Source organism: Acanthisitta chloris, unplaced genomic scaffold (assembly GCF_000695815.1).
Source record: "Acanthisitta chloris isolate BGI_N310 unplaced genomic scaffold, ASM69581v1 scaffold22996, whole genome shotgun sequence".
NCBI classification, from domain to species: Eukaryota; Metazoa; Chordata; class Aves; order Passeriformes; family Acanthisittidae; genus Acanthisitta; species Acanthisitta chloris.
Window position 1 is genome coordinate 29,085 of NW_008676876.1, and position 10,524 is coordinate 39,608.

Sequence of the window (10,524 nt, forward strand, 5' to 3'; positions counted from 1 at the left end):
TAGTTGTGTTTTGTTTTTTTTTTGCCCCCAAAGCTGTTCTCCCTTTCACTTCTTATCTGTCTCTTCTTTCCTGTCATTTCTGTGACACATGTTTACACCCAGCTTATGAGTTTGTAAAGTTTCAAATGTTTCACCACACCAAAAGATGTTTCTTTTTTGTTCAGAAAATACCTACCAATAATCATTGCCATAGCACTGCTGTTACACTGGCCAAGCGCAGACAAAATCTGGCTCATAATTTGTTGGTTGGCTAACACCAAGTCTGCCACACACGCAGTTAATCCTTGTGTATTAGAGTTGCTTCCATTGCCATCTTTGCCTCCTGAGACCTTCTCTTCATCAGACACACTGTCTGTGGTGCTGCTTGCTACTGGAACACGGGCACTATATTCTCTGTTACTGGAAAGTGGCAGTTGAACTAAAATGTTTATCAGCTTTAATAAATCAAACATAAGTTGATCCCTTGTCATTTCTCCACAAACTGCTTTGGCATCACCTGGACGGATAATATTGGCAAAAAGCCCTCCAAAACATGCTCGAGCTCCCACAGAGCTGTCGGAGCCGCTGCGAGACATTACTTTGTCTGAACATGTAATGTAATGATGCACAAGAAAGGTTATAGACTCAATGACTGCAGAAATAGTGCTAACTGATACAACTTCAAAATTCTGTTCCAGAGTAAATTCCAAGAGCTTCACTTGTGCATCCAATGGTCCCTGGCCTGTCTGGAAAGCACCTCTGAAAGACAAAAAAAGGCACATATTACAAGTTAAACAGGTTGTTTGGGTTTGTAGGGGTTTTTTCCCCTTGATTTTTAAGAACCAATAAGCACACCAGACTTTCAACAAATAAAAATCCTGCCATATTCAGAAATGCATGTTGAAGCACAATCTAATCTGTCACCTGCATCAAACATCTATAATTTTTTAATATACTGGTCGTTACACACCTGTAGAAGCTGCTCATGCCACCACTCTCCTGATACCACTCAGGACTAAAAAGCTGCCTTTCAAAAAGTCTAGGACCCATCTTTTTTTTTTTTCTCCGTCATTCAGATAATTTTATAGGTACAGGCTAGGAATACAGTCCTGTTCAGTTGTGGGTGAAAAGTTTCTTAGATTTGAAAGGAAACCTCATGGGAAGCAGTCACCTAATACTTAACATCACTAGGATTATTTGCTTTCTAACATGAAATCATGATGGGTTTTTTCTTTCCAGAGGTTTTTTTTGTTTGCTCCCTTCCCAACCTCTCCCACAGGTATAAAGAAGAATGGTCAGGTTTTAGCTATTTAAATAGTAACTATACATAAGACCATGAGAAGGTAGAGGCTGGTGCTTGTAGCTTGACTACTTGAAGGATCTCTTTTAGCGACAACTTTATTCTACCAGTTGCTTTTACATGTACAGTGGTGGACTAAGAAATGAATACTTGAAATCATTATGTTTAAAATAAAACTGGCGTTAATTCTTGAAGTGTTAGTTACTGATTTTTGATGTACTTTTCTGTATCTTTTCACATTGATAAATCTAACTATAAATTTTTTAATTAAATGCAGACCAAAACCATTTATCACAACAGCCCTGAAGAAAATATCTGGCATTTAATTAGTTCTAACAGTAAAATACTGATTTTCTTCACAATTAATCTTATGCTTTGATCAGACATGATACACTTTAATAATGACCTGAGTTCTTAGAAATAACCACCTAAATCCTCTTCTGGCCCTTTTCTTCCATTTTATGACATTTCAGTCTCACATTTAGTTTGTCTCAAAAGAAATCCAACACATTCCAAAAACTACCCTTCAGTGGTTTCATTAGCTTAGCTCAGATAAATGCTGGCATGCAGCCAAGCATTCCAATATTCACTGTGAATTACTGATTTTATTGTATTACAAAATGTCTAGTATAAGGATTGATTATCAATGTAACCTGGTATACACCACCCCAATTTCAGTTACTAAGGCAAAATCTTTTCGAGAGGACAGAAACTGTTTCCTCTAAGATTAAAGAATAGATAACACCAAAGTGCCACCTACTGGGAAGTCAGAAACTGAGGAAGTTTATCCCTAATTATATCAAGCCTCTGCCCAGGGATGAGCAGAGAGTCAATACCAGAAAGCAATGATTCCTAACGTACTTCAGACTAAACACCTGCCATATTTCTGACGTACCACTGTACAGACAGTCTTGTACCCACTGCCCTAGCCTTGAAGAAGCAGAGCTGTAGAAGACAAGCCATAAGTTCTTATCTCTCTCCTGGCCAGTGGCAGCTCTCTATGCTAGTGGGCATCAATAGGCCCCAGTAGAGTGAGGCAGAGGAGGTTTTTCATCAACCGTGTCCTTATTTTAGGGATTACTTCAACAAGGACTACATCTTAGCTCTAGGTTGTGCTGGTTTGAGCTGAAGTAGAGTTAACTTTCTTCATAGAGGCTAGTATGGGGCTATGTTTGGGTTTTGTGCAGAACACAGAGTCGATAATGCAGAGATGTTTTTGTTATTGCTGATCAGAGCTCACACAGAGTCAAGGCCTTTGCTGCTTTCCGTACTGCCACGCTGGCAAGGAAGTTGGGGGTGCATGGGAGATTGGGAGGAGACACAGCTGGGACAGGTGACCCAAACTGACCAAAGGGATATTCCATACCATATGACATCATGCTCAGTATATAAGGTGGGAGGAAGAAGGAGGAAGGGGGGACATCTGGAGTGATGGCGTCTGTCTTCCCAAGGAACCGTTACGCGTGATGGGCCCTGCTCTCCTGGAGATGGCTGAACACCTCCTGCCTTTGGGAAGCAGTGAATTAATTCCTTGTTTTGCTTTGCTTGTGTGTGCAGCTTTTGCTTTCTCTATTAAACTGTCTTTATCTCAACCCATGAGTTTTTGTAGCTTTTACCCTTCTGATTCGCTCCCCCATCCCGTTGGTGGGGGAGTGAGTGAGAGGCTGTGTGGTTCTTGGCTGCTGCTGGGGGTAAACCACGACATAGGTAAAATCAGTCGAAAATTTTAGTGCTTCTATTCACTGTCCCTCACACACAGACGGCTCTGTGTGGATTCCAGTCACACTCATCCACATGTCAGAAGCAGCCCAGATCCTGCTGGTAGTGCTGCAGCAACAGCCAAGATGTCCATTGATATATACCCTGACAGTATGACAAGGCAGTACATACACATCTTAGTTGTGACGGACAATCACAAAGATTTTAAAGAAAAAGAGGGAAATGAAAGGAAAAAAATAGGTCAGATTTACCTTTCTGTTGAAAGTATATGTATTAGTTTCAGTAAAAATTCACTGAACATCTGAGGACAAGTTGAAGAAAGGTGCACTTGTAATCGAGTAAGAAATTCTTGCATAGCTTGCGTTGCTGTTGGCCCAACCTAGAGGGAAAGGCATTTTAATAAGTATTATGGATAACTGAAACGTCTTCAAGGATATTAAGTAGTATCTAACAAGAACATCCTCTAGAAATAAGAAAGTACTGTGTAGTGTAACTTGCTTTCTGAAAAGTCTTACAGCATTTTTACAGAACTATGTGTCAATTTATGTTACATGTTTTTCTATAACTAACCAGGAGTCAAAAGCAAGGAATTCAGTTCTTTGTCCAAGACTCGTTTTGCAGCTTGAGACTCTCTTTTCCCAAATGCAAACTATACTTCACACAATACACTTCTGTGCTAATCTGAATGTTTTTTCACTTTAAACTAGTGGCACTATGCAGTGTTGAAGTTCTAGAAAAGACTATGTATTTTCTGGAAAATTTGCTGGGAAAAAAAATCCAAGCCTGGAAATACCAGGTGTTTTCTGCCTCCTAAACTCAGACTCCTGTCAAACATTACATACAATTAACTTCAACCTTTTTTTAGCACTATTTTCAGATGTTTCAAGGACTGCAAAACCGCAAAAAAACATCAGCTGAAATATGGAGAGACTCTAGACACCACATGAATTCAGAAACTGGCAGAAAATAAAGGCATAATTTTAAATTCTGGAATTATTAGATATTTAAACTTAATCATAAAGCTTAAGCATTTTTATGTCAACCCAATAAGACTTCAGGAAACTAACACAATGGAACACTTCACTGACATATCACATTTCATCTTCTCCCTGTGGCAAGTCACCAGAGAGTTGCAACAATATGCTATCACTACTCAGGGTGTACTACCAACATGAACTTCCCTAAGGTTGCTCAACAGAGCCAACTAAAACTATAACCAGAAAAAGAAGCAAGACAGGCATATAATACATTATGACTAACATGTATTTCTGTCAAATGTATTGAAACCCCATTACAAAGAGCTTTTCTCTTATTTTCATTGCTAATTACCTGTGGACTATGTTGATTTGTTCCATGAGGATTAGTGCCAGAAAGAAATTTCACTAACACATGAATGAGGTTTGGATCTGACACCAACAATTGGGCAGTACTTTCCTGAGCTCCAATGGCACTGCTTGGACCAGCTGAAAAATAAAGACATAAAAATTAAATCTGTATTCTTAAGCATTAAGTGTCAACCAAACAGTTACAGTGCAAATCCCTTATATTTATTTCATGATGTGGAAATATTCTCAGTAAAATCAGCTACCACAAACCGCTTACTCAGGACTACAGTTACGAGTGTTGAGTGTTCCATTAAGCACAGATATAAACCCCCAAAACTGTTCCATCAGTGTTCCAAGCTTGCTAAGGCACTATTCCCAAAAACAGAACTTAACTTTGTAGAAGCAACATATACATTTTGACTCGCAACTTTCTGTTAATCCAACACTTTAATAAGGCTTCAGTGCATTTGTTAGTTTGTCAGACAGAGACTATGTGCTCTGTTATCCTATAAGCAATCAAGATATTTCCATCCTTGGCACACTCAGACTTCTCATCGTTAACTAAAACTGTAGGAAGCTTAACAGATAAGAACTTTGAGGACCAAAATTTGAATTCAAATACGCCCTTCAGTGATCAAATGAGCTTTATTCAATGTGAAGTCTTGCTCTTTCAGTAGTGGTAACTGTATCAATTCAAAATGCAACTTGAAAAAAGCACAGCTACCTAGCGAACAAAAATATATTCTTATATTATTACACCTTTCTAAATGAAGTTACAGGCTATTACATGCTGAAGATGTGATCTCTCTCACACTATCTCTTCCTATACAAAAGCTTAAATCAAGAGGAAATGATGTTCTGCTGCAACAGCTTGGCTGGCATCCCTTTGCATCCCAAGGTAAGTTTCTCAGTTTGCAGGTTGTTAAACAAATCCTGAACTACTGAGTCTTCATGATTCACAGTAATTGCCTTAAACTAAGGAGAGTTAAACTAAAGATCACAACCAGGAGGGAAACATCTCTGTCAAAACCAGAATTAAACCCTGCTGCTTTGATCTCACTTGAAAGACTTTCAGTGTGATGAAATAAATGTATCATTGGAAAGATGCTCTGAGAAAAAATTCTTACAGAAAGATGGAAGAAGGTAATTCAGACTAAGTGTTCTCTTTATCGAATGCCATTTTATTCTCAAACTACAAACAGATTTCTTGCCTTAGATTAATGTAGAAAACTAATGCTGAAAGTATTTCATACACAGCTTACAATACAAGTCACTTTGCATTGATTGCGCTAGTGGAATGAGCCTATGTGGCTACAACTGATGTCACTGCAATAGCTGGAGTTGAGTAAAAGCAAGAAAGCACCCCATGGTACTCCAGTTCCACTGTACTGTAGACAACAAGTCTGCTCCAGTCCATATTTTATAGCTTTTCTACTACTTGATTTTGGGGTTCGTGCCATAACTGAATAAATACATCCTCATTACTTCCCTATGTTGTTGTATTTTTATATTTTATATATAACAGCTGAAAATACCAATACAACATAAAAGCCTGTTTTTTCTCTACCATTATATTCATAGTTTGACATTCTAAATCAGATTTCAAGATGAAACTTACACTATCTGCTCTGTCAGGCAGTGTTTATGCTCAAAACACTGCTCTCAAACAGTACTCTGGTGACAATACCAGTCAAGCAAAAGGGTATGTGAGGAGAGGACAGATAGTTTTTGCTTAATGAACAGATGATTAAATGCACTACGAGAATAATCTGACAGATGACAGCTGTTTACTACAGAGCAACTGTAGCTGTGAGAAATACTTCTTAGCCAGGTAGGTTTGTTTCTACCCACCTTCATTAACATGGCATGGAAAGGTTATAGATGTCACCCAACAAATAATGATTTTTAAACACCATCCTTGCAAAATTTGTCCCTGGATCTAATTACCAATTAAAGTCATTTTTTCTGAAAAGAAATGGCAGGGGTTATTTGGTTTATCCCTGCAAAGTATCTTGTACTCTTCAGATAAGAGTTTTTGAAGCACAAAAGTTGCACAGCCTGAGTTCCCATTCTGGAGATACTTACCAGCACACAATGGTGTAACAAAACTGAATTTTATGACCATAGACAGGGGTTGCTCATAAAATCCTAACATAGGACACTTCCCCAAAAGAACCTGCCCTATACCCAGGTATAGATAAAAACCCCAACCTGACCAAAATGCCTTGATTACTACCGGAAAGATCTGAGGTTTCTGAAAAATAACTAAGAAATAGCTTTGAGTTCTCTAGAACTATCCCATTTCTCATGACAAAATCTAGTTCATTGATCTCTTGAAGAAATGTTGACCAAAGCCATAATCTTCAGAGTACACTAGCTCAGAAGGGCATTCAGAAAGAACACTCATAGAATGCAAATAAGGCAAGACCCTTATCTACAATGGATGGAGTAGTATAAACAAGCACTTCCTACCCTACTTCCCCTCTCCCCGCTTTGTTTTCTTTCTTGTTTTTAAATGAAAGACTGGGGAAAACACAATGGATGAATGTGAACATATGAATCAAATGGCAAGAATGAATTTCAACTAAAGAAAGCAAACTTAAGGAGGAGGTTCTCTGAGAAGGCTTTGAAGTCAAATAGTTTAGAAAAATAGTGATAGTGGGATTTTCATGGTGCTAAAATGCCTACCCACAAGTAGACCTGAGTGAACCACCTATGAGCATCTACTCCGTGATTTTGTTTTTTAGTTTCCAAAACAGCAAATATCATTATCTCATTAGGATTATGTCAAGAAGAGGTTTATTATACCTGAAATCATCTGAGAAATAAATTTTTATTGCTGATGGTCTTTCATCAGTGAAGATATTTTGCAAATACACACACTTGGGAGCTCCTTGTGTTGTGGGTGTTGAAAGGGAACAGAATCTCATTTCATAGCCACACACATCTAGCAAGGCTAAGCTAAATTATTCCCAGTGAACTGCAATTGACATCTTAGTGGTTTATAAATAAACAAACCTAACCAAGACAAGTGAACAATTTGTGCTTTGTAGTTTAAATCACTACAGAATTAAAGAAGCTACAAGGGAAACTTGCCTCCAAAGAAAGCTAACGGGTCACTTACATTTCACCTGTCAGACAAAGCACTCGTCTTTAAATTGCTCACTCTCTACTGGCTGTATATGTTCTAAAAAAAACCCCAAACCCAAAAACCTCTCTCCCCCGAAAAGCATGATTGTGAAAATTCTAAGTTGATGAGAACTCTTGTGAGATACTGTTTGTAATGACTGAAGAGACTATTACTAGACCCAGTTCTGAACTAAAGCACATAGAAATCAAAATGATTGACTGGAGAAGTGCTCTGATAGATCCCACCTTCAGCTGCAAGAATTGAACACTGATTATTTCACTTCTTAAATGTGACAATTCAGTGCCCATGAGACAGAATATTATGTTGAGTTGTTAGCTGCTGAGGAATCCTGGCATGGAAGTGATCTGATGGGCACACCTATACCTACTTAGCTCCTGGTTCCATCAGTGAGTATAGGAAAAGGGCCAGCTGAGGGATAGATATTTGTGTTAATCCACACACATGTATGAAATGAAACACACTTTCAACACTTTTCTTCACCCTCCAGCAAGCTTGCATCATCCCTTCCAATTCAACTCCAACCTCAGGCTCACAAACCTATATGCACAAAAAAATCACAGCCACATTCACATGCTGAAGTGTGCCTGAGGTGAGTCACAGTGGTTGCTTCTGAGCAGATTTTCATTCACATCATCACCTACTGATCTCAGGCAATTACCAAAGAAACTCCCACAAACACTCAGCGGCCTGTAAGCATCAGAGCACAACACTGAGCCTCATACAACTTGTCAGAGATTCACATATGGTCTCAGTGATATATGCTGCACAAATTCTGGAAACTCTAAGTTACAATTACAAACTGAAGCGTTGACAATACATGTGCTTGTTAACTGCAAGCACTGTGATGCTAGAAATCTGGCCACGTTCTACTCTCAAATACCAAGAATAAAGGATGGAGGTCTCTGTGTGTGACTAATAATTAAGTCTCTTTCATTAGCTAATTCACAGCTCTACTGCTTCACCTAACAGCAAAAATGTCAGCACTTTTTCATGAGACTGATCACTAAAATAACATCATAGAAAGGGGACAGGAAGTAAAAACCTGATGAAAAAAGTGCATCCAAATTCAATTATTTGAAATGGCAAACATGAAAAAGATTCATAAGCATCTTTGATGAAAATTCAGGATCTGTGTCACTCCAGGATGGCAAACTGCTTCATAGAAAGGTGATCTCCAGGTGGCTCATGGCTTCTTTCTTCTGTAACTACTGTCTTTAGTTGTATGCTTGGAGGGAAAACAGAATTTAAAAGAGCTCTGACTTGGTCTAAGATGTAGGTTTTAAAAGACTCCAGTGTCCATGTTCTTACTATTTGATATCTTATTTATCATTGAGGACAAGGTCGCTAGAGCTTTCCTGAAGGCAGCTGCCCTATGACAGTGAGCCACATAGAAGATTAATTTAAAAATTACTTCCTTTAATTTCTACCAGTCATGTGGCAAAAGCACATTCACAAAGTGAGATTATTTCTAGTGTGTTATGGAGCAATATACAGAATGTGAGATAAGCTGGTGTGCACAGGGAAATGAAATGGCTGGATTTCTTTTTTAATAGATTCGGCTTCTGGGCTTATTTTCAGAGCTTAACATAAGCAGTGACTAATGTCTGCAAATTTGCAAAAAATATTCCTACTACATCAGAAAAACATGAATCTCTCTCAGAACACCTTAAACATTCCTCTGCTACTTCATACCCTGGTACAAAGCTAATTCTCAGGAATCACTACCTAGTCCTGAAATTCTTTTTTAGAAGACATTGCCAATTCACTTATAATGACATTTTGCTTTACCAGTATGGTTTCTGTTTCCTATGGTACAACTAATTCAAGGAGCCCATTCTTGAAAAGCTTGAAGTTATGGAGAACCAATGAAAGTACTCATATGACAAAAGGAATGCTCTGGCAGTCTTTCGGATGGGAATCAACACTCATCAGTAAAACAGGCAACATTATAAAAAACCCAAATCCAAACTTACCATTAAGCTGCATATTTGTCATGAGAGTTAGGCTGTGAAGCACAAGGCACCACGTCCGGAGTAAGGTATTAGGATACCATGCCAGAACTGACAGGAAGCTAGTTACTGAAGCTGTCAAGAAAAACAGGCTTTTCTGAGTTTTGAAATTCAGGGTATTATTATAAATTTCTTATTTTTACTCTAAGATGCTATATTTATTATTGTTATTAATGTTATTGTTCCTTGTATTTGTTTTGTTTTGACAACCATTGTTCCAGGAAATTAGGAAAAAGCCTCACCAAGACTTCACAGGAACTGGCTCACAGACCTTCCTGTAGTGCCCAGACTCTGACATCTCAGAGAAAATGATGCAAAGAAGCTGTTTCAAAATGCTCTCATGGAAGTCAGTGTAACAGGTTCATTATATCAGGCATTAATATTTTGGACTATCACCACAAGATACCACAGATTTTCTAAACTATGCAGTATACATACTATAGAAAAAATAATTCAATATGTCTTTGTACTACTTAGTAGTCTGATGCTAAAATGTAATAGTACTTCCCCTCTACACTGAGCCATTTGATAAGAAATGGATCACAGAACAGTATACAAGGAGATATATTTGTCAGAAAAGTGCTTACAGTTGCACAGTTGATCCTAGACTAAGAAGCGCATTTTTGAAAGTCCTCTTGGGAAAAATGATCAGTAAAGAACCACAAATTTTACAATTTAATTTCTAAGGAGATTTTAAAATTCAACAAATCATCTCTCAGTTACATACTAGCAATATATTTTTCAAATTAAGAAAATGAGCCCAAGAGTTCTTTAATAAGAACACAAAAATTAGCCCAACACTTAACAAAAATACTGTAATACTGTCTGCTCATTAGCAGAAATTGAGTACTCAAAAAACCCCTCCAAACCTAATTTCCCATATTCAATGTATTTTACCTTGGTTCAGGGAAATGACAGGTATTCGGTTAGCATTATAAAGGAAAATATCAGCGCCACTGTCTTTACTTCCAGAAGAGCTGGAATTCAGGCTTAATGTGAGCCATAACTGTAAGAGGGATTCAAGCTGAAAAAAAAAGGGGG

The 10,524-nt window shown here is 38.0% G+C and overlaps 1 protein-coding gene across 1 annotated transcript in view; it reads right to left on the reverse strand.

The window, feature by feature from the left end:
* Positions 1–10,524, reverse strand: part of BIRC6 (baculoviral IAP repeat containing 6) — a gene marked incomplete at both ends in the record, with an annotated part of 78,746 nt that overhangs the window by 28,648 nt on the left and 39,574 nt on the right. Inside the window, 5 exons of the mRNA XM_009076310.1 lie at positions 176–738; positions 3,250–3,377; positions 4,328–4,461; positions 9,448–9,558; positions 10,381–10,507. Coding sequence (XP_009074558.1) covers positions 176–738; positions 3,250–3,377; positions 4,328–4,461; positions 9,448–9,558; positions 10,381–10,507 — 1,063 coding nt within the window. The remainder of the gene's footprint in view (positions 1–175; positions 739–3,249; positions 3,378–4,327; positions 4,462–9,447; positions 9,559–10,380; positions 10,508–10,524) is intronic.